Raw genomic sequence first — 21,509 nt, forward strand, 5'->3', positions numbered from 1 at the left:
AGCCAATGGGGATCGGGGGGCGGGTCCCGACGGGGACACGCCCCCGCGTTGTTCCCCCCCTCGCTCCGGGCGCGACGGCCCCGGGGAGACACGGGGGACACGGGGAGCTTGGGGGGCTTGGGGGGACACGGGGGCTTGGGGGGCTTGGGGGACACGGGGGGACACGGGGGGACACGGGGGGCTTGGGGGGACACGGGGGCTTGGGGGACACGGGGGGACACGAGGGGCTTGGGGGGACACGGGGGACGGGGGGGACATGGGGGACACGGGCGGCTTGGGGGGACACGGGGGGCTTGGGGGACAGGGGGGGACATGGGGGGCTTTGGGGGCTTGGGGGGATACGGGGGACATGGGGGGACACGGGGAGCTTGGGGAGCTTGGGGGGACACGGGGGGACATGGGGGGACATGGGGGGCTTGGGGGGGCTTGGGGGGACACGGGGGCACATGGGGGGACATGGGGGGCTTGGGGGACACGGGGGGGACATGGGGGAACACGGGGAGACACGGGAAGACACGGGGGGACACGGGGGGCTTGGGGGGACATGGGAGGACATGGGGGGCTTGGGGGGACATGGGGACGCAGGGGGACACGGCGGGACACAGGGAGCTTGGGAGGACATGGAGGGACACGGGGGGGACAGAGGGACTCGAAGAGACCCCGCGGAACACGGGGGGATAAGAGAGGGGTTCCAGGGGGGCCGGGATGGAGGGTGACCCTCCTCGGACACCCCGAAGGTGCGGGTGACACCTGGGGACAGAGCACAGGCGGGGGCTCCGGGATGGGGACGCTGCCAGTCCCCTAATGCCACCCGCAGCCCCAGCTGTGGCACCCTGGCTGTCCCCTCCGTGCCTGCCTGTCAGCACGTCCTGCCCACTCTGTGTCTGTGTGTCCCCCGCCTGTCCCCACGTCCCTCTGTCCCCCAGAGCTGCCATACCTGCGCTCTCCTGTCCCCTCCGCCCCGCGCTCTGTCCCCGCCTGTCACAGCCTCGCTCAAGTTCAAGGTTCAAACTCCACGGGGCCCTACCTGGGCCCGGCGGGGACACGCGGGGAATAGAGGGGACACTCGGGGACTGGAGGGGACACACAGGCACTGACGGCGACACACGGGGACCGGGTGTCCCCTCACTGCGTGGGGACAATCCCCCATCACCGACCGCACCGGGGGACACCGCCTCAGGTACCAGCACTGGCGGGGACTCGCGGGGACCAGCGGGGACACTCGGGGAGTGCAGGGGACACACGAGGACCAGCGGGGAGCAGCAGGGACCGGCGAGGACACGTGGGTGCCCACGGGTGACAGCGCCGCGGGGCGAGGGGACACTGCGGCGGCGGGCGGGTGCACGTGGGTGACAGCGCCGCGGGACAGGGGGCCACCGTGGCCTCGAGGGGACGGGACACCGGAGCCGGTGGCGGTGCCCGGTGTGTGTCACCCCCCTCGCTGTCCCCGTGTCCCCAGCCATGTCCCTGCCGAGCCCCCCGGGCACAGAGAGCAGCCCCCGGCTCCGGGACCGCGCTGGGGACACGGAGCCCGATGGGGACAAGGTGTGCGCCGTGTGCGGGGACAGGGCCAGCGGGTACCACTTCCACGTCATGAGCTGCGAGGGCTGCAAGGGCTTCTTCAGGTGCGGGGACACCGCGGGGACACCCCGGGGACAGGACAGGATGGGGCGGGGCAGAGGGACAGGGTGGGATGGGACGGGATGGGATGGGACACGGGGACAGGGTGGGGACAATGCGGGATGGGGCAGAACAGGATGGGATGAGACAGGGTGGGATAAAATGGGATGGGACAAAGGGACAGGATGGGACGGGGTGAGATGGGACAAAGGGACAAGGCAGGACGGGACAAACAGGAGAAGCTGGGGTGGATGGGACAAGGGGACAAAGGGACGGGGCAGGAGGGGGGATGAGACCGGGTGGGATGGGACGGGACACGATGAGATGGGACAAGGGGACAGGGTGGGGCGACAAGACGGGCTGGGATGGGACAGGAGGGACTGGGACGGGATGAGATGGGCCAGGGCAGGATGTGGGATGGCGCAGGATGGTCCCGTGGACGGGGAGAGGGTGGGACAAGGCAGGACAGCCACTGCCACCCCGAGCTTGGGTCAGGGGACAGTGGCCGTGTCCCCCCAGGCGCTCCATCATCAAAGGTGTCCGGTTCACGTGTCCCCTGGCCCGGCGCTGCCCTGTCACCAAGGCCAAGCGGCGGCAGTGCCAGGCCTGTCGCCTCCAGAAGTGCCTCGACGTGGGCATGAGGAGGGACAGTGAGTGACACGGGGGGACAGGGGGTGGAGGGACACGGGGGACACCCGGGGGGACACGGAGCGGAGGGGAGAGGGAGGCCCTGGAGGGGACAAAGGGGGGACATGGGGGGAGAGGGAATGGGGGGACACAGGGGACACCTGGGGATGAGGGGGGGACATGGCACGGGGACAGGGGGGACAGGGACGGGGGACCCGGAGGAAGAGGGGGAGCACCTGGGAGGGATAAAGGGGACCTGGAGGGGACAAGGGGGGACGTGGGACAGAGAGAAGCGGCCTGGGTGGGGTGGCAGGGGAGGGGACATCAAGGGACAGGGCACGGAGGTGGCAGCAGGGGGGTGTGGCAGAGCGGGGACAGCGGGGACGTGCTCGGGGAGGGGCATCACGGGGCGCTGCTGTCCCCGCTCGGCGTCCCCGCTGTCCCCGGTCCCTGTGCCGGCGGTGACAGCGGTGACAGCGGGGTCGGCGGGTGGCAGTGATCATGTCGGAGGAGGCGCTGCGGCGGCGGCGGGAGCTGCGGGGCCAGCGGGGCCAGCCCGGGGGCCAGCAGGGCCAGCAGGGGGGACTGACGGCCGAGCAGCAGGAGCTCATCGCGCTCCTCATAGCCGCCCACCAGCGCACCTTCGACTCCAGCTTCTCCCAGTTCGCGCAGTACTGGGTAAGCTGGGGACACCCCGCACCCGCTGTCCCCGCGGGGGACACACCTGTCCCTGTGCTTGACCCCGCTGTCCCTATGGGTGACCCGCTGTCCCCAGGGCGGCCCCAGCCGTGTCCATGGGTGCCCTGGTCATCCCTGCGTGTGACCCTGCTGTCCTCATGGGTGCCCTGACTGTCCCCACGGGTGCCCTGGCCATGCCCATGGGTGGCCTGACTGTCCCCATGGATGACCCCGCTGTCCCCAAAGGTGACCCAGCCAACATCCCTGGTGCCCTGGCTGTCCCCTGGAGTGACCCAGCCAGTCCCCGGTGACCCAGCTGATGCCGTGGGTGCCCCGAGTGTCCCCATGGGTGCCCCGAGTGTCCCCACGGGTACCCCCGCCCTGACCCCTCGCTGTCCCCAGCCCGCCGTGCGCCTGTTCGTGCCCAGCCCGCCGGGCTCGGGTGTCGCCGCGGGGGTGTCGCCGTCCCTGTGCGAGGAGGTGCTGCCGGACTCGTTGTCGCTGCTGCCGCAGTTCGCCGACCTGAGCACGTTCATGATCCAGCAGGTGATCAAGTTCGCCAAGGAGATCCCGGTCTTCAGGTGCGCGGGGCGGGGACGCGGCCGGGGACCGCTCGGTGCCACCCCCTTGACGTGTCCCCGTGTCCCCTCCCGCCAGGAGCTTGCCCCTGGACGCCCAAATCTCGCTGCTCAAAGGGGCCACGCTGGAGATTTGCCAGATCCGCTTCAACACCGTCTTCAACCCCGACACCAAGGCCTGGGAGTGCGGCCAGCGCTGCTACACCATCCGCGACGGGGCCCTGGGTACCGGGGGACACCTGGGGACACCTGGGGATGCTTGGGGACACCTGGGGACGCTTGGGGACACCTGGGGACACCTGGGGATGCTTGGGGACACCTGGGGACGCTTGGGGACACCTGGGGACACCTGGGGATGCTTGGGGACACCGGTCTGGGCCGGGGGGAGGGCAGGAGGGCTCCGCAGAGGGAGCTGGGCAGGCTGGGTCCATGGGGACCCGGGGCAGGGTCCTGTGGGGTCACAACAACCCCCAGGGTGGGGACGCTGGACACAAAGGGACCTGGGGGGTGGCAGCTGGACATGAGCCAGGTGTGCCCAGGGACCCCCAAGTGCCCCTGGGTGTGCCCAGGGTGGCCAATGGCACCTGGGGTGGGTCAGGGACAGTGTGGCCACAGGCCCAGGGCAGGGATTGTCCCCCTGGTGAGGCCACACCTCGAGGGCTGTGTCCAGTTCTGATCACTCAGTTTAAGGACATTGAGGGGCTGGAGAGTGTCCAGGGAAGGGGACGGGCCTGGGAAGGGGCTGGGAAATGCTGAGGGAGCTGGGAATGTTTATCCTGGAGAAAAGGGGGTCCAGAGGGGAATTTCGGGCTCTTCCTGGGGGGATTTGGGATCTGATCCCAAGGAACGGGGCCAGGACAAGAGGGAACAGCCTCAAGCTGTGCCAGGGGAGGCTCAGGGTGGATATTTGGGAAAATCGCTCCTGGAAAGGGCGGCCAGGCCTTGGCAGGGGCTGCCCAGGGAGGGCTGGAGCGGCCATCCCTGGAGGTGGCACTCAGGGACACAGTGGGGATCGGGCACAGCTCGGACTCGATGATCCCAAAGCTCTTTCCCACCCTAACCCCGGGATTTCGGGATGGTCCCGCAGCCGGGTTCCAGCAGATCTACCTGGAGCCGCTGCTCAAGTTCCACGAGAGCCTGCGGCGCCTGCGGCTGCACGAGGCCGAGTACGCCCTGCTCCAGGCCATGCTGCTCTTCTCGCCAGGTGAGCCCCCCCAAGAGGGGACACACGGGGACATCCCACTGTCCCCAAAATCCTGCTGACGTCACCCCACGCCCCCTCCCCAGACCACGCCGGCATCGCCCAGCGCGACGTCATCGACGCCTTCCAGGAGAAGGTGGCCCTGACCCTCAAGAGCTACATCGACCACCGGCACCCCCCGCCCGAGGGCAGGTGAGCGCCGGGACAGGGTGGCACCGGTGTCCCCGGGGGGGTGGGGACGGCCACCAGGCCCAGCTGGCTGTGCCCTGCGGCCCCCCAAAGGTTCCTGTATGCGAAGCTGCTGCTGCTGCTGACGGAGATGCAGACGCTGAAGGCGGAGAAGACGCGGCAGATCCTGCACATCCAGGACCTGTCGGCCATGACCCCGCTGCTCTCCGAGATCATCAGCTGAGCCTGGCCCCAGACGTCACCCCCGGCCCCCAAACGTCACCCCCGGCCCCCAAATGTCACCCCCAGGCCCCAAACGTCACCCCCGGCCCCCAGCAGGCACAGAGTAAAGCTCCTTTATTTATCCGGGCTCCCGGGTGTGGCACCGCAGGGAAACTGAGGCACGGCCGGGATGGTGCTGGGGACAACGGGACCCCCCAGCCCTGTGGCAGCTGCCACCCCCGAGGGGTGACACCGGGGACACCGGGACCCCCAGCCCCCCTTGGCCGCCACCCGCAGCCCCCGTGGCTCTGTCACACGCTGTGCCCCGGCCGCCGTGTCCCCGCCCCGCGGGTCCCTGTGGCACCTCCACGGCCCGGCCCGGTGGCTCCCTGAGCAGGATGGTGCCACGTGCCCGCTGTGCCCGCTGTGCCCGCTGTGCCCGCTGTGCCCACTGTCCCCTCAGCCCACGGTGACGCTGAAGCCGCAGTGGAAGCGGTTCCTCCAGTGGTTGAGGAAGGCACCCAGGGCCAGCGTGACGGGCAGGGGGGGCAACTTCTTCTCCAGGACCCCCCCCACGCTCCAATTGCTGTCCAGGAGTCCTGTGGGGGACAGCGGAGGGCCAGCTGAGTGCCAGCAGGAGGGGACAGCTGGGCACAGAAGCCACCAGGGGCCTGGCCCACCTCTGAAGACGACGTTGGCTCGCGGCAGGTTGAGCTGGTAGCCGAAGGCAAAGGTCGTCTCCTGCAGCCGCGTGTTGGCCTCCAGCTCCACCCCCACCTGCACCTGGGAGGGGACACCGGGCTCACGGGGGCCTGGGGACACCACGGGGGACACCGGGAGGGGGGGGGACACTCACCTGCTCGTTGGCCCGGTGGTAGTAGCTGGCGTGAGCCCCCCCGTAGCCCACGTTGAGCGTCGTCACCCAGTTCGGGGCTGCAACAGAGAGCCAGCGCCGAGGTGGCACCGCCAGGCTGTCCCTGAGGTCCCCGGGGTGTCCCCGGGGTGTCCCCAGGGCGTGGCCCTACCCGTGTATTTGCCGGCCAGTGTGAGGATGGCCCCCTCCTCGCCGGGGCGCCGGTGGTAGACGAGCTCCCCGCCCAGCACAAGGCGGGCGGTGACGCTCTGCAGGAAATGGGCCACCACGATCACTGCAGCGGGGACAGCGCGGCCTCAGCGGGGTCCCCATGGGCCACCGCGGCCACCGCGAGGCTCCCCCCGGCGCTCACCGGAGCCGCCCAGCAGGTCGGGGTTGCCCAGGGTGAGCGTGGCCGTGCAGTCGTCGCCGCGGTACTCGCCGTCGAACTGCCACGTCACGAACTTGGCCTGGTGTGTCTGGGAACGGGGGGTTGGGGGGGGACAGGGCACGGCGGTGGCACCGGGGGGGACGCGGGCACCGCGGCACCAGCCCCGGGGCTCACCTGGAACACGGCCTTGGCGCGGAGCCGCTCCCCCAGCAGCTGCAGGGCCTGAGCGTTGAGGCTGCCGGCGCTGTCCATGTCCCCGAGCAGGGTGGGGAACACCTGGGGACACCGCGGGGTGGGCGGGGGCACAGGGACAGGGCCAGCCCCGGCCTCCAGGGAGCCCCCCCAGCCCTGCCCTGCTGGTGGCTGGGTCAGCTCAACAGCCCCGGCCCGGAGCTTTGTGGCCACCAAGGATCCTGAGGTCACCGATGACCCCAAGGTCACCAATGACCCCAAGGCCACCATTGGCCCCCAGGGTCATCGATGACCCTGAAGTCACCTGTGAGCACCTGCCAGCCCAGGGCCACCAACATCCCTGAGGTCACTGATGACCCCAAGGCCACTGAGCTGCCCTGGGGTCACCAAAGAGCCACCAATGACCTCAAGGCCATCAATGACCCTGAGGTCACCTGGGACCAGCCACAAGCCCAGGGCCACCAATGACCCCAAGGCCCCCAACCACCCTGAGGTCACCAATGACCCCACAGCCACCCAGGGCCACCAGCCACCCCAAGGCCACCAATGACCCTGGGACAGCCACCTTGCTGAGACCACTTGCCACAGCAGAGCCACCAATAACTCCAGGGCCACCTGGGGCCATCCTGGACACCCCAGGGCCACCCATCAGACCGAGGTCACAACTGCAGGGCCACCAACCACCCTGGGGTCACCTGGGGCCACAGACGACCACAATGACACCATAGTCCTGGGGCCGTTGGTGGCCTCGGGGTGACCACGAGGCTCCTGACCGGTGGTGTTTGGGTGACAACACCTGTGCCCCCCCTGATGCCACCCACCACCCCAGTGCCACCCGTGGGGTCACCTCGGTGGGCCCGAGCTGCCGGTCCCCGACGAAGGTGGCGTTGAAGCGGTAGCCGGAGGGGCCCAGGGTGCTCATGTGCACCGTGTGTGTCACCTGTGGGGACACCAGGGCTCAGAGGGGACAGCCCAGGGTGGGGGGGACACACACGGCATCCCCCTCAGTCCCCACGTGTCCCCACCCCCCTTGTACCCGACCTGGAAGTGGCTGCTCAGGGTCTTGGTGACGATCAGCTTCACCCCCTCCATCTGCGGTGGGAACACCTCTGGGGGGACACGGCTGTGACACCCCCCTGGGACACCCAGGGACCCCCTGGGGACACCCGGAGACCCCCTGGGACACCCAGGGACCCCCTGGGGACACCCAGAGACCCCCCTGGGACACCCAGGGACCCCCTGGACACGGCTGTGACACCCCTGGGACACCCGGAGACCCCCTGAACATGGCTGTGACATCCCTGGGACACCCAGGGACCCCCTGGACATGGCTGTCACCCCGGTGGTGACACCCACAGCCCCCTCGGGACACCCACAACCCCCTGGGGACACGGCTGTGACACCCCGGTGACACCCACAGCCCCCTCGGGACACGGCTGTCACCCCGCTGGTGACACCCACAGCCCTCTGGTGACACCCACAGCGCCTTAGGGACACCCACAGCCCCTTCCGGTGACACGGCTGTCACCTCCTCCTCGTGACACCCTCAGCCCCGTGGGGACACGGCTGTGACACCCCGCTGGTGACACCCTCAGCCCCCCTTGGGGACACCCTCAGCCCCCCAGTGACACCCTCAGCCCCCCGGTGACACGGCTGCCACCCCCCGCTGTCCCCGCGGCCCCTGTGCCCCCTCAGCCCCGGTGTCCCCACGTCACCCCGGTGTCCCCCGACCCCGCTGTCCCCGCTGTCCCCCCGCTGTCCCCGGACCCGCTTTGTCCCACACACCGACCCCTCGCCACCCGCTCCGCCCCGCCCGGTGCCCTCTCAGCCGCGGAGCCCCCCCGCTGCCCCCGGGCGCACCTTTGCAGAGCCGGTGCAGCTCATCGAAGCTGCCGGGGTTGCCCCGGGGCTCGGCCCGCCGCGGGGCCCGGCCCTCCGCGTTCCCCATGGCCCCTACGGGCCCCCGCCGGCCGCCGCCATCGCGGCCGCGGGCGGCGCCGCCCGGAGCGCCTTCAGGGGGGGCGCCGCCGCCATCTTGGCTGTGGGCAACGCGCGCCTTCCATTGGCTGAGCGGGGAGGGCGGGGCCGCGCCGGAATGCGACCCCTCCGGACCCCTGGAACCCGCGCGGAGACGTTCCGTGGCGCCCGCGTTCCGCGCCACCCTCCTGTCCCACGCGCGTCCCCAAATCCCCGCTGCCCCCCCCCCGCTCGTGTTCGGGGCCTTCCATGTGCCCCCCCTGGATCTCTCCTGCATCCCTGGACCCCTTTCCACATCCCCTCGTGTGCCCCAGTGTCCGCCTCCTCCCCATCCCATCCCATCCCATCCCATCCCATCCCATCCCATCCCATCCCATCCCATCCCATCCCATCCCATCCCATCCCATCCCATCCCATCCCATCATCCCACCCCATCCCATCCCATCCCATCCCATCCCATCCCATCCCATCCCATCCCATCCCATCCCATCCCATCCCATTATCCCACCCCATCCCATCCCCCTCGGACCCTCCTGCCTCTGTCCCAACACCCCCCCGTGCCCTCCCCCGCATCCCGGACCCTCCCCCATCCCCCCCTCCTGTCCCGCGTCCCCCCCGTGTCCCCTGCCCGCACCCCCGCGCCTCCCATGTCCCACATTCCCCCTCCCCACGTTCCTGTCCCCCCCTGGCCGTGTGTCCCCACACTGTCCCATCTCTCAGCCCAGCGTCCCCTCCCCGTGTCCCCTCTGTCGCCAGCCACACGCACCCCTGGACCCTCCCCGTGTCCCCTGGCCCCCATCCCTGTCCCCACTGCTGACCGGGGGGACTCCGACCTTTTGTCCCCGACGCCACCGCCTGCCCTTTGCCCCATCCCGGGATGTCCCCACTGTCCCCCCCTCACCCCACCCCCGCCGGGGGGTCGAGGGTCAGTGACACCGCAGGCGACAACCTTCGCCCCGCGGGGCCCCCCCGGCCCAAATCCCGGAGCCATCGGCCCCTCCCCGTCCTTGGGGACACTGGGACAGCCCCGGGCATGGCGGGGGGGGGGGGTTGGGGACAAGGGGCCCCCCCGCGCTGCCCCCTCGGCCCCGCTGTGTTTGCCCAGATGGGGGGCGGGGGCTGCGGGGGGATAAAAAAGGGGCCGAGGGAGGGGGGACGCCCCAAACCTGCACCGGCACCTGCCCAGGTGAGCGGCGGCACCGGGAGGGGACGGGGGGGGGGGGACACTGGGACAGGGATGGGGGTGGGAAGGTGCTGTGGGGCAGGAATGCGGTGGGAATGGGGCTGGAATGGGGCAGGGATGGGGCAGGGATGGGGCTGGGATGGGGCTGGGATGGGGCAGGGATGGGGCTGGGATGGGGCTGGGATTGAATTGGGATGGGGCTGGGATGGGGCTGGGATTGAACTGGGATGGGGCTGGGAATGGGGCAGGGATGGGGCAGGGATGGGGCTGGGATGGGGCTGGGATTGAACTGGGATGGGGTTGGAAGCTCCGGTGGGGCCGGGACTGGGTGGAACGGGGCAGAGTGGGGGTGGTGGGGGCGTCCCACGGGATGGGACTGGGATGGGGCAGGAATGGGGCAGAGTGGGGTGGGGGCGTCCCACAGGATGGGACTGGAAGCTCCCGTGGGGCTGGGATTGGGGTCACATCCCCACCGAGGGTCGAGAATGGGTTCGGAAGCTCCTGCAGGGCTCGGGTGGGGCTGTGGGGCGGCCATGGGGTGGCGAGTGGGGCTCGCATTCTCCCCGAGCCTCGGGGATGGGCCGGAGGTGTCACACCCCCCGGTGTCGCCCCCTCCCCAGCCATGAGGGTCCCCGTGGTCGTGCTGCTGCTGCTGCTCGCCGCTGGCCACCTCGGGGCCGCGCTGGTCCGGCGACAAGCGGCGAGCGAGGACTCGGAGCCGGACACCGCCGAGGATTTCCTGACTCGCCACTTCCAGACCTTCTCCGACTTCATGACCCGGGAGCTGCCGCAGAAGCTGCGGGCGGAGGAGCTGCGCAGCCAGGCCGAGTACGGGAGGCTCGGGCGGGGGGCTCGGGAAGCCCCCCCGGGACCCCCCCAGCAGCGCTGACGGCCGCGTGTCCCGCAGGCAATACCTGGATCGGGCTAACAAACAGCTGGAGCCGCTGGCCCGGGAGCTGCGCACCAACGTGCTGGGGCTCTTCTCGTCCCTGCTGCAGCTGGGCAAGGGCGAGGAGCAGGCGGAGACCCCCTGAGACCCCCGGGCTGCGCCCCCACACAGCCCTGAGCCCCCGATATGGCCCCAAATACAGCCCTGAGACCCCCTGAGACCCCCGGGCTGCGCCCCCACACAGCGCTGAGCCCCCGATATGGCCCCAAATACAGCCCTGAGACCCCCTGGGACCCCCGGGCTGCGCCCCCACACAGCGCTGAGCCCCCGATATGGCCCCAAATACAGCCCTGAGACCCCCTGAGACCCCCGGGCTGCGCCCCCACACAGCGCTGAGCCCCCGATATGGCCCCAAATACAGCCCTGAGACCCCCTGAGACCCCCGACACAACCCTGAGACCCCCCTGAGACCCCGATATGGACCCAAATACAGCCCTGAGACCCCCAAGCTCAGACTCCGACACAGCCCTGAGCCCCCCATAGCCCCCTGAGACCCCCGACACAGCCCTGAGCCCCCCCGAGACCCCCGCCCTGGCACCCCCACAGCCCTGAGCCCCCCTGAGACCCCTGAGACCCCCGACACAGCCCTGAGACCCCCTGAGACCCTCGATACAGCCCTGAGAACCCCTGAGACCCCCTGAGACCCCCGACACAACCCTGAGCCCCCCCGAGCCCCCCACCCCAGGCCCCAAAACAGCCCTGAGCCCCACACCCCACAATAAAGCCTTGAGCCCCCAGCCCTGGGACCCCCAACACAGCCCCAAAACCCCCCAGAGACCCCCACCCCATACTCCAACACAGCCCTGAGCCACCCTGAGCACCCCCCAGACCCCACCACGGCCCTGAGCCCATCACAGAACCCCCAATAAAGCCCTGGACCACCACCCTGGCCTTGGGCTCCGAGCGAGGGGGGGACCTGGGGGCTTTGGGGGGGGTCCCTGGGGCTGTGAAGGGGCGTCAGTGGGGCTGGGGGAGGGGGGAGGCTGGGCCTGTGTGTGTGTGGGGGGGTCCCTGGGGCTTTGGGAGGGTGTCGGGGGGATCCCTGGTGCTGGGGGGGTCCCTGGTGCTGTGGGGGGGGGGGTCCTTGGGTGTGGGGGGGGGGTCCCTGGTGCTCTGGGGGGGTCCTTGGTGCTGCGGGGGGGTCCCTGGGCCCTCGAGGGGTTCCCTGGTGCTGTGGGGGGGTCCCTGGTGCTGTGGGGGGGTCCCCGGGGCAGCCGAGCCCGGCCCAGCCCCCTTCACTGCTGCCAGCACTAAAGATGGCGGCGAGGCCGCGGCGTCACGCGCCGGACGTGCCCTTAACCAAGATGGCGGCCGTGACGTCACTCCCCTTCCCTCCCTCGCTCCCTCCCAGCCGCGCCCCGCCCTTCACCAAGATGGCGGCGCGGAGCTCGGCGGGCGCGCCACGTCACTTCCGGCGGGGCGGCATGGCGGGGGCCGGCCATGGCGGACGCGGCGGCGCGGCGGGCGGTGGCCGAGCTGCCGCTGCTGCGGGCACCGGCGGGGCCGCGGGACCGCGAGGGATGGGCTGAGCGGCTGCGTGAGGAGTACCGGGCACTCATACAGGTACGTCCACGGGGCACCGCCGCGTCAATCGCGCTGCCGCCTCACGGTCCCTTCCCGATTCCAGCGCCCCCCCTCCCCCACCCCCGCCGCCCGGTATCGCTGTCCTGGTACCGGTGTCTCAGTTTCCTCCGGTTTCCCCTCGGTGTCACGTCTCGGTCTCCTCTCGCTGCCTCGCCCCTTGTCCCCCCCCGCTGTCTTCCCCCGGTGTCCCCCCGGTGTCCCCCGATCAGCCCCTTCCTCCCACCCCGCTGTCCCTCCCCCTCCCCACACACACCCCCGGATCCCTCCCGGTGTCCCCGCCGTGATTCCCGCCGGTACTCTCGGTGTGTCCCCTCAGAGTCATCCCCGAATCCTTCCCGGTGTCCCCCCCCCGGTGTCCCTCACTGTCCCCCCGCCGGTGCCCCCCCGGTGACCCCCGTGTGTCCCCCCTCTCCCCCCAGTACGTGGAGAACAACAAACGCGCCGACACCGACTGGTTCCGCCTGGAGTCCAACCCTGAGGGCACACGGTGCGTGGGGAGGGGGCACCGGGACCCCCCCCCCGGGATCACACCGGGACCCCCATCCCGGGATCACACCGCGACCCCCATCCCGGGATCACACCGGGACCCCCCCTCCGGGATCACACCGGGACTCCCCCCGGGGTTACACCGGGACCCCCATCCCGGGATCACACCACGAACCCCCCCGGGATCACACCGGGACCCCCATCCCGGGGTCACACCGGGACCCCCATCCCGGGGTCACACCGGGACCTCCCCCCGGGAGGGGCCGCTCCGGTGCCCGGGGGTGTCCCCAGGATTGCGGGGTCACACCGGGGGAGGTCCCAGCCCCCAAATTGATACCGGGGGGGGGGTCCCGGGACTGAGGGACATGGGGGGTCCTGGGGGGGGGGGGGTCCCTGAGGTTGAGACCCCCTCCCCCCGGGGGAGCTCCGGTGATCGGGGGTGGGTCCCAGCACCAAGGAGGGCGGGGGGGTCAGACTGGGGGTCTTGGGCCATCGGGGGGGGGTCCCCAAGATTGAAGGGGGTGGAGGGTCCCTGGGGGGGGTCTGAGGTGCTGGGGGTGGTCCCGGTTATTTGGGGAGGGGTCTCTGGGAGTGAAGGACATGGGGGGGCTCCCCGGGGGGGTCTGAGGTGCTCCAGGGGGATCCGAGGGAAATGGAGGGGGGGTCCCTGAGATGAGACCCCCCCCGGGGCTGCGCAGGTGCCATGGGGGGTCCCGGGTTTGATGGACATGGGGGGGTCCTGGGGGGGTTCTGTTGATGAGGGGGGGGTCCCGGGGGGGGTTCCCCGCACTGAGGGGGTCCCGGGGCCCCCCCAAATGTGCCGCAGGTGGTTCGGCAGGTGCTGGTACGTGCACGAGCTGCTCAAGTACGAGTTCAACATCGAGTTTGAGGTGAGCTGGGGGGGTCCTGGAGGGGGTCCTGGGGGTGTTGTTGGGATCGATGGGGGGGGTCACAGGGGATGCTGACCCCCCCCCCACCTCCCCAGATCCCGGTGACGTACCCGGGCACCGCCCCCGAAATCGCCATCCCCGAGCTGGACGGGAAAACGGCCAAGATGTACCGGTGGGTCTGGGGCTGGGGGGGGGGTCCCGGGGGGGCCATGCCGGTTCTGAGAGGGGGTCTTGGGGGAGTCCTGGGGCTCTGGGGAGGGATGGGGGAGGTTCCTGAGCCTGGGGGAGTTCTGGGGGTTCAAGGGGGGGGCTCCTGGGGAAGCTCCAAGGGTCCTGGGGAGAGGGTCCATGAAGGGTGCTGGGGGTGGGGGGGGGCTCCTGGGGGGTTCTGGGGAGGGGTCCCAGGGCTGGGGGAGTTGGGGGTGGCTAAAGGGAGGTTCTGGGGAGGGTTCAAGGACTTCTGTGTGCTCTAAGGAGGGGGGGCTCCTAAGGAGGGTCGTGGAGGGTCCTGGGGAGGAGGCCGGGGTTGGAGGGGACCCTCAGGTTTGGGGGGTCCTGTGTGGGGGTCCAGGGGAGGGTCTGAGGGCTGGGGGAGGTTCTGGGGAAGGTCCAGTGGAGGGTCCTGGCCATGGGGGGTTCTGAGGAGGGTCCCAGGGCTGGGGGGTGCTGGGGAGGGGTCCTGGGGTGGGTCCCAGGGCTGGGGGGCCCTGGAGGGGGCCCTGTGGGGGCTCCTGAGGCTCAGGGGGTCTGCGGGGGGGTGTGGTCCTGGGGCTGGGGGAGATTTGGGGGCGATCCTGGGGCGATCCCAGGGCTGAGGAGGCTTTTAGGGCAGTCCAAGGGCTTTGGGGGTTCCTGGAGGGGTTCTCAGGGCTGGGGGAGTCCTGGGTGGTCCCAAGGGGGGCTGATGGGTCCCTCCTGCCCAAAGGGGGGTCTGGGGTGTCATGGGGTCATCTGAGGGTCACCTGAGGGGAGTCCTGGGCTGTGGGGGGGTTCATGGGGGGTCTGATGGGTCCTTGCCCCCGCAGGGGAGGGAAGATCTGCCTCAGTGACCACTTCAAGCCGCTCTGGGCCAGGAACGTCCCCAAATTCGGGCTGGCCCATCTGATGGCCCTCGGGGTGAGCAGGGGGTCCCTGGGGGGCGGGGGTGACACCCGTGGGAGGGATGTGACATTGGGGGGGTGTCACCCATCCCAGGGGTGTGACACCAGGCGGGGTGTGGGGGGGGATTGTCACCTTTTGGGGGGATGATGGGACACGGAGCGGGGGCTGTCGCTCGATGGGAGCTGTGGAGTGACACCAGGGGAGGGTTGTCACCCCTTGTGGGGGGTTGGCACTGCGGGGGGGGGGGGTTGTGACGTGTTGTTGAGGTGTCCCCCGTGGGGGTGACCCCTGTCCCCACAGCTGGGCCCCTGGCTGGCCGTGGAGATCCCGGATCTCATCGCCAAAGGCCTCATCCAGCACAAGGACAAGTGACCAACGGGAGGTTCTTGGGGGGGGCCACACACCCCCGGGGTACCCCCCACCCCTCCCAGCTGCTCCCACCCCTCCCCACTGCTTCGCTGCTGCTCCCCAATAAACATTTCAACCCTGCTTTTGTCCCGGTTTGTTATTTTGGGGGTGTCACGGACGGGGTTTGTGTCTGTCCCCCTCCGGGGGTCCTTCCCGTGATCGCGGCGCTGCAGAAACCCCGCGGGTGGCGGCTCCTTTAAGACGCCGCGCGGTTTCCATGGCGACGCACGGTGTTGGGGGCGTGGCCGGGAGGGCGGCGCATGCGCAGAGCCGCCGGCGAGGCCGCCGGGGGCGGGGCCGGGCAGGGGAGGAACAAAGATGGCGGCGGGTGCGGCGGGAGTTGTTGCCATGGCGGCCCGCGGGAGGTGCGGGGGGATCGGGGGGGACACCCGAGCGAGGGGCGGAGGGGGCCTAAGGGGGTGTCAGTTTGGGCTGAGGGGGGCTCGGGGATAGCGGACACACCCCCCTCAAGGGAGCCCCGGGGCCGGGCGGGGGGTGCGGGACAGGGCCCCGGGGGGCGGGCGGGGGGTACCGGGGTGATGCGGGGGACGGGAGGGGCAGCGGGAACCCCTCAGGGGGGGAACCGGGACAGCGGGGAGGGGGGGGCTGCGGGGAGGGGGGGCAGGAGACATCCCTCGTGAGGGACCCCGGGCCGGGAGAGGGGGGCGGGGCTCCGAGGGGCGGGGGGGACCGGGGTGATGGGGGGGGGGGCACCGGGAGGGGTTTGGGGGGCGCTGCGAGCGCGGGGGGACTGCAGGAAGCCCCTTTTGCGGGATCCCGGGTTGGGGCGGGGGGCCCGGGGGGGAACCGCGGAGGTGAACGGGGGACCGGGGCTGGGCTGGGGGCTGCGCCCGGGGGTCGCGGGCCGGGGGGGGGGGGGTGGGTTTGGATGCTTTTCCACCGGCCTGGCCACCCCCACCGGGCCCTTCCCGGCCAAGGCCTCGGGGCTCCCGCCGCGTCCCCTTCCCCAAGCCGGGGGGCAGCGGGGCTTTGTCCTCCGTTCCTCCGGGACCACCCGTCAGCCCCCCCCCCGGGGGTACAACGGGCACCGGCGGCCTCTGCCCGGGGCCTCCCCCATCCTCCCCGCGGTGCTCGGGCACCGGCATCCCCTGGCCACCCGGCTTGGCGTGGGGACCCAGCTCCCGGTGGTCCAAACTCCTCCGTGACTCCCCGGCAGCCTGGCACGGGGCTGGGGGGGCGGTCCCCGGGGCACGGTGAAAAGTGTTGGGGGTTCCCCAATTTCCCCCCTTCCCCAGCGAGCAAGAAGCAGGTCCTGATGATGCCAAACCTCTCAATGACTTACTGGGAGCTTGGCAAGGGGCTTGGGGGTCCTCCCCGAGGTTTGGGGGTCCCCTCTTGTCCCCCAGCCCCTCTGGTGACCCCGTGTCCCCCCCACCCCGCAGGGCCCCCGCCGACGGGACGCTGTGTCCGGCCGCCGGGCGCAGGGGGCTGTGAGCAGGTGCGTCCCCCTTCCCTTTCCCTGTCCCCTCCCCTTTTCCCACCCCCCCCCGGCGCGCTGCCACCTTTGTCACCAGCCTGTCCCCTGTGTCCCCCCCCCTCCCCGCAGGCCCCGCCATGCCCCAGGCCTCGGAGCACCGCCTGGGCCGCGCCAGGGACCCCGGCGCCGTGGTGACCGCGCAGCCCCGGGCGGGCGCCCGCCTGCCCAGCGGCCACCGGGCACTGAGCCAGGAGCGCCATGCGGCCCCCAACGGGCTGTCCCCGGCCCCCAAACTGCGCCTGCTGCCCCCCCGGCCCCCGCCCCCGCCCGATGACCCCCGCCCCAAGAAGCTGGAGCTGGAGCGGGGCCGGGCGGCCAAGCGCGGGGATCCCCCCCCCCGCGGGCCGGGGGGTCGCCGGGGGCCCGTGAAGGCCGATCACGGCGTGCGGGTGCCCGGGGGTGCCCCGCAGGTGCCCGGCAGTGCCTCCTTCTCCCTGCCCAGCGCGGCCGAGCGGCGCCGGAGCAACTTGGCCCGCTCCAAATCCATCAGCATCGGGGACCTGAGCCAGGGCGGCGGTGGCGGAGGAGGTGGCAGCGGTGTCCCCGGTGTCCCCAGCCGCGCCGAGGACGTGGCGGTGGCGCTGAGCCGGCTGGTGCTGAGGGACTGCGGGCACCCGCTGGGCGCCGGCGCGCTGGCGCTCCGGAGGAGCTCCTCGCTCCGCAGGGTCACCGTGGCCCCCGGGCCCGACGGCAAAGCCACCCCGCCGCTGCTGTCCGTGCGTCCCGAGAGCGGCCCCCGCACCCGCACGGACCCCCCGTACGGCCACGGCCCCGGCAGCCCCGCGCCCGGCCGGACCGAGGACAAGGCGACCGCCGTAAGAGCCTCGGGCGGGGCGGCCGGGGGGGTGTGGCGGGGTCCCCGCGGTGTCCCCGGTGTCGGGGACGTGTTGAGACCCCTTCAGCGTCCCCAGCTGGGGGGGTGTCTTGAGACCCCCACGGTGACCCCGGCCTTGGGGACGTGTTGAGACCCCTGCAGGGTTCCCGGTCTCAGGGGTATCTTGAGACCCCCGCGCCGTCCCCGGCCTCGGGGACGTGTTGAGATCTCCGCAGTGTCCCCGGTCTCAGGCTCGGTGACACCGCCAGGGTGGGACAGCGGTGGTGGTCTCACCTCTCCCCGCTCCGGTCCTGTTCTGGGGACCCCTGCAGCTCTGGGGGGAGGGGGGTCGGTGCTGTCCCCCACAGCCTCAGGGTGGCTGGTGCTGTCCCCATGGCTCCGAGGGGTGGCCGGTGCCATCCGTGTGGCTCTGACAGGTCTGAGGGTGTCCAGTTCCGTTGCCCACAGCTCCAGGGTGGCCGCGAGTGACCAGTGCCATCCCTGTGGCGCTGAGGTGGCCGGGGGTGGCCGCTGCCCTCCCCGTTTCCGTATCCGCCTCCCCCCTGCCCCATCCCGCACCTGCTCGGCCACGTGTGGGGGGGATCGTAATCCCTGGAATCCTGCCGGGACACCGGGACACGGCCTTGTCCCCACTCGCCACGTCCCCAGCGCTGACACGGGGGGCTCCCCCAGCCCCGCCGAGCCCCTGCCACCCCTCGATTCAAAGTGGGGAGGGGGTTTTTGGGGGGTGTTTACCTCGGCACCCCTCCGAACTCTCACTGTCCCTTGGGGCAGCTCCGGGCTAATTAATCCCTCCGGGGATGAGCCTCCCGGGAGGCCCAGAATAGCCGGGGGAATCGGATCAGCTAATGAGCTGAGGGGGAGGGGACACGCCGGTGGCTGGCAGCGGTGCCAGCCGTGCCCGCGGGGCCATCCCCGGGAGCCGTGCCGGTGCCACCGAGCCGTGCCGGTGCCACCATGCCGGGGCTGCAGGGAGCCACGCTCGTGGAGCTGCCGCGGAAGCTGCACCGCTCGCTGGTGACCCGGCGGGAGCTCCAGGGCCGGGCCACCGACATCTCCGAGTCCGTGGTGCACACGGCGGTCATGGGGCTGCTGCTGGTCACCGGCGAGGTGAAGCCACCGCCGCCGCCGGGGGACGGCCGGGGGGACGGGGGAGCGGGGCCGCGGCTCACGGGGTGTCACTCGCTGTCCCCGCAGACGCACCACACGCTGCTGCTGGGCTCGGGCCACGTCGGCCTCAGGAATTTGGGCAACACGGTAAGTGGCCGTGGCCAGCCAGCCCCTCGTGGGCTTCTGTGCCGGCGTGCGGGAGGGATTTGGGGTCCCCTCGGGGTTGCCTCGGGGTCCTCCAGGGTTGGTAGCTGTGGTCCCGTCCTTCTGTCCTGCTGGGATGTCACATCCCCAAAGTTCTCCCAGCCCCATGGCACAGCCCCTGTGCTCCCCAGCCCTCCAGTCCCTCTGTCCTGGGCTGCGAGAGGGATTTGGGGTCCCCTGGATCACTTCGGGGTCCCCTCGGGGTCACCTTGGAGTCCCCCCGGGCTCACTCTCCTGTCCCTCTGCAGATGTCCCCCAGCGGCACAGCACAGTTCTTGTGGTCCCTTCCTGTCCTAGGCTGTGGGAGGGGTCTGGGGTCCCTTTGGGGTCCCCAGGTGTCACCTCGGGCTCCCCAAGGCTCACCTTGGCTGTTCCACCACGGTCCCATCCCGCTGGGGACATCACATCCCCAGGGACCCCCAGCCCCATGGGGCACCTGGGACAGCGGGGAACACCCCGAGGGACCCCTGGGGACCTGCCACACCCCAGGATGTCCCCATGTCCCCCCCCATGTCCCCCCAGTGCTTCATGAACGCGGTGCTGCAGTGCCTGAGCAGCACCAAACCGCTGCGGGACTACTGCCTGCGCCGGGACTTCCAGCAGGAGCAGCCCCCTGGCCCCCGCGCCCCCCAGGAGCTCACCGAAGGTGGGACAGACCCCCCCAAAACTCCCACAGCCCCTCCCAGAGTGTTACATAACCCCCCCCGGGGCGCTGACACCGCCGTGTCCCCGCAGCCTTCGCTGATGTCATCGCCGCTCTCTGGCACCCCGACTCCTCTGAGGCCGTCAACCCCGGGCGCTTCAAGGCCGTGTTCCAAAAATACGTCCCCTCCTTCACGGGCTACAGGTGAGACACCCCCCCAAACCTTCGGGAAACCCCCTCGGGACCTCCCCCCTCCCCTCTGGGGTGGGCACAAAATGTCCCTTGTCCCCGCAGCCAGCAGGACGCCCAGGAATTCCTCAAGTTCTTCATGGACCGGCTGCACGTGGAGATCAACAGGAAGGGCCGGCGGACCCCCAGCATCCTGTCGGACGCACGGAGACCCCCGGCCCTGGAGGACCCCGAAACGCTCAGGTGAGGGGGGGAGGGCTGGTAGGGAGGGGGAGCCCCGGTTTTGGGGACAGCTGACCCCAGCCACTCCCCCCCCCCGGTGTCACCCCTCCTGCAGCGACGACGAACGCGCCAACCAGATGTGGAAGCGCTACCTGGAGAGGGAGGACAGCAAGATCGTGGGTGAGCGCTGCGAATGGGGGTGTCCCCCCCTCCCTGGGAGCCCAAAACCTCTGCGGATGCCCCCCCTGACCCCCTCTTTGCCCCCCAGATCTCTTTGTGGGGCAGCTGAAGAGCTGCCTCAAGTGCCAGGCCTGCGGCTACCGCTCCACCACCTTCGAGGTGTTCTGCGACCTCTCGCTGCCCATCCCAAAGGTAAAGGGTGGGGCGCAGCCCCCCGACCCCTAAAAACCCCTCAAACACCCCCCCAAATTCCCCTCTGACCCCGTGGCTCTCCAGAAAAGCTTTGCTGGGGGGAAGGTGTCGCTCCACGATTGCTTCAGCCTCTTCACCAAGGAGGAGGAGCTGGACTCGGAGAACGCCCCGGTGAGAGGATGGACCCACCCCCAGTGACCCCTCCCCCGGACCCCAATTTATCCCCCAGCCCCTCCCTGACCGTCCCCTCCCCATCAGGTGTGTGACAAGTGCCGGCAGCGGACACGGAGCACGAAGAAGTTGACGATCCAGCGCTTCCCACGCATCCTGGTGCTCCGTATCCTTTGGGAAGCGGCACGGGGTGGGGGTGGTCCCGAGGGACCCCTGGGAGAACCCCCGGGTGGGGGTGTGCGGGGGGCTGGGGGGTGGGACACGGGGCCACCCCTCCATCCCCCTTTTCCCTTGACCCTCGCCAGACCTGAACCGGTTCTCCACCACGCGCTACTCCATCAAGAAATGCTCCGTCTTCGTGGACTTCCCGCTGCAGCAGCTCAACCTGCGCGAGTTCGCCAGCGAGAAGGCGGGTGAGGAGGGGTCCGGGGGGGGGGGGGTTTGGAGTGGGGTGGGGGGGGTGCTCGGGGTTCGGGGCAATGCTCAGCCCGACCCCCACCCCGCCGCAGGCAGCCCCGTCTACAGCCTGTACGCGCTGTGCAACCACTCGGGCAGCGTCCACTACGGCCACTACACGGCCTTCTGCCGCGACCCGGCCGGCTGGCGCGTCTACAACGACTCCCGGTGAGTGCCCCCCGCCCCGTCCCGTGCCCCCCGCCCCGCCCGGGCACCCCCAGAGCCCCCGGCCCGGGTGCTGAGGGGGTCCCCGCAGCGTCTCGCCCATCAGCGAGAACCAGGTGCCGTCCAGCGAGGGCTACGTGCTGTTCTACGAGCTGGAGGAGCCCCCCGGCCGCAGACCCTGAGAGTCCCCCCCGGACCCCCTCCCCGGGGGTTGGGGGGTGGGGGGTGAACCCCTCCTGCCCCTCCCCCGGGAGCCCCCCGGGCCCCGCGGAACGGGGGGGTGCGGGGGGGTGCGGCCGCAGCCCGCGCGGCCCCGGGGGGTTTTGTGAATAAATTTATTAAAAAAAAGCCAAAAACCGCGAAGGTTTGGGGCGGTGGAAGGGGGGGCGGGGCTGGAGGGAGGGGGCGTGGCCTTGGGGGAACGGGCGGGGCTTGGAGTTTGGGGCGGGGCGAGTGCGGCTTGTGATTGACAGCGAACTGATGGGCGTGGCTTGGGGGCGTGGCTTGGTGTTAGGGGCGCGGTTTGGCTGATGGGC

General features: G+C 71.0%; 4 protein-coding genes and 1 pseudogene across 7 annotated transcripts in view; 3 read left to right on the plus strand and 2 right to left on the minus strand.

Moving 5' to 3' along the window:
• The window catches only part of LOC309583076 (low affinity immunoglobulin gamma Fc region receptor II-like), a 158,548-nt pseudogene that overhangs the window by 45,441 nt on the left and 91,598 nt on the right, over positions 1 to 21,509 (minus strand). The gene's annotated exons all lie outside the window — the stretch shown is intronic.
• NR1I3 (nuclear receptor subfamily 1 group I member 3) lies at positions 706 to 5,116 on the plus strand (the record flags this gene model as incomplete). Its single annotated transcript, XM_082298905.1, has 10 exons — positions 706 to 737; positions 927 to 1,180; positions 1,460 to 1,625; positions 2,140 to 2,270; positions 2,744 to 2,925; positions 3,328 to 3,506; positions 3,583 to 3,728; positions 4,591 to 4,707; positions 4,791 to 4,896; positions 4,987 to 5,116. The coding sequence occupies 10 exons, from the start codon at positions 706 to 708 to the stop codon at positions 5,114 to 5,116; spliced, it is 1,443 nt and encodes a 480-aa protein (XP_082155031.1).
• TOMM40L (translocase of outer mitochondrial membrane 40 like) lies at positions 5,212 to 8,581 on the minus strand. Of its 2 annotated transcripts, none has more exons than XM_082298744.1 (9): positions 8,391 to 8,581; positions 7,572 to 7,639; positions 7,378 to 7,470; positions 6,513 to 6,614; positions 6,321 to 6,396; positions 6,120 to 6,242; positions 5,951 to 6,027; positions 5,775 to 5,877; positions 5,212 to 5,693 (listed from the first exon to the last, which is right to left on the minus strand). In XM_082298744.1, the coding sequence occupies exons 1-9, from the start codon at positions 8,476 to 8,478 to the stop codon at positions 5,554 to 5,556; spliced, it is 870 nt and encodes a 289-aa protein (XP_082154870.1). In that variant the 5' UTR covers positions 8,479 to 8,581; the 3' UTR covers positions 5,212 to 5,553. The 2 variants fall into 2 exon arrangements, with proteins under 2 accessions (XP_082154870.1, XP_082154869.1); XM_082298743.1 differs by having other exon boundaries at positions 6,321 to 6,426.
• On the plus strand, positions 12,072 to 15,180 carry UFC1 (ubiquitin-fold modifier conjugating enzyme 1). The gene is made up of 6 exons (XM_082298748.1): positions 12,072 to 12,202; positions 12,643 to 12,710; positions 13,536 to 13,599; positions 13,695 to 13,771; positions 14,625 to 14,715; positions 15,001 to 15,180. Exons 1-6 carry the CDS (start codon positions 12,080 to 12,082, stop codon positions 15,070 to 15,072), a joined length of 495 nt encoding a protein of 164 aa, XP_082154874.1. The 5' UTR covers positions 12,072 to 12,079; the 3' UTR covers positions 15,073 to 15,180.
• USP21 (ubiquitin specific peptidase 21) lies at positions 15,400 to 21,305 on the plus strand. 2 transcript variants are annotated; one of them, XM_082298733.1, is made up of 14 exons: positions 15,400 to 15,473; positions 16,512 to 16,567; positions 16,676 to 17,421; positions 18,639 to 18,698; positions 19,278 to 19,401; positions 19,491 to 19,602; positions 19,693 to 19,830; positions 19,925 to 19,989; positions 20,078 to 20,181; positions 20,266 to 20,352; positions 20,440 to 20,518; positions 20,658 to 20,765; positions 20,862 to 20,976; positions 21,065 to 21,305. In XM_082298733.1, exons 3-14 carry the CDS (start codon positions 16,684 to 16,686, stop codon positions 21,153 to 21,155), a joined length of 1,821 nt encoding a protein of 606 aa, XP_082154859.1. In that variant the 5' UTR covers positions 15,400 to 15,473; positions 16,512 to 16,567; positions 16,676 to 16,683; the 3' UTR covers positions 21,156 to 21,305. The 2 variants fall into 2 exon arrangements, with proteins under 2 accessions (XP_082154859.1, XP_082154860.1); XM_082298734.1 differs by having other exon boundaries at positions 15,426 to 15,473; positions 16,644 to 17,421.

The sequence above is a fragment of the Coloeus monedula genome, assembly GCF_965178545.1.
Source record: "Coloeus monedula genome assembly, chromosome: 29".
NCBI classification, from domain to species: Eukaryota; Metazoa; Chordata; class Aves; order Passeriformes; family Corvidae; genus Coloeus; species Coloeus monedula.

Coding starts and splice junctions, on each gene's coding strand:
- TOMM40L (XM_082298743.1), bottom strand. CDS start 8,478: ATGGGGAACGCGGAGGGCCGGGCCCCGCGGCGGGCCGAGCCCCGGGGC. Junction 6,615..7,377: donor GGCAGCTCGGGCCCACCGAG/GTGACCCCACGG, acceptor CGGTGTCCCCAG/GTGTTCCCCACCCTGCTCGG. Junction 6,243..6,320: donor CGACCTGCTGGGCGGCTCCG/GTGAGCGCCGGG, acceptor TCCCCGCTGCAG/TGATCGTGGTGGCCCATTTC.
- UFC1 (XM_082298748.1), top strand. CDS start 12,080: ATGGCGGACGCGGCGGCGCGGCGGGCGGTGGCCGAGCTGCCGCTGCTG. Junction 12,203..12,642: donor AGTACCGGGCACTCATACAG/GTACGTCCACGG, acceptor CTCTCCCCCCAG/TACGTGGAGAACAACAAACG. Junction 13,772..14,624: donor AAAACGGCCAAGATGTACCG/GTGGGTCTGGGG, acceptor TTGCCCCCGCAG/GGGAGGGAAGATCTGCCTCA.
- USP21 (XM_082298733.1), top strand. CDS start 16,684: ATGCCCCAGGCCTCGGAGCACCGCCTGGGCCGCGCCAGGGACCCCGGC. Junction 19,603..19,692: donor CCCTCCTTCACGGGCTACAG/GTGAGACACCCC, acceptor TTGTCCCCGCAG/CCAGCAGGACGCCCAGGAAT. Junction 20,766..20,861: donor GTTCGCCAGCGAGAAGGCGG/GTGAGGAGGGGT, acceptor ACCCCGCCGCAG/GCAGCCCCGTCTACAGCCTG.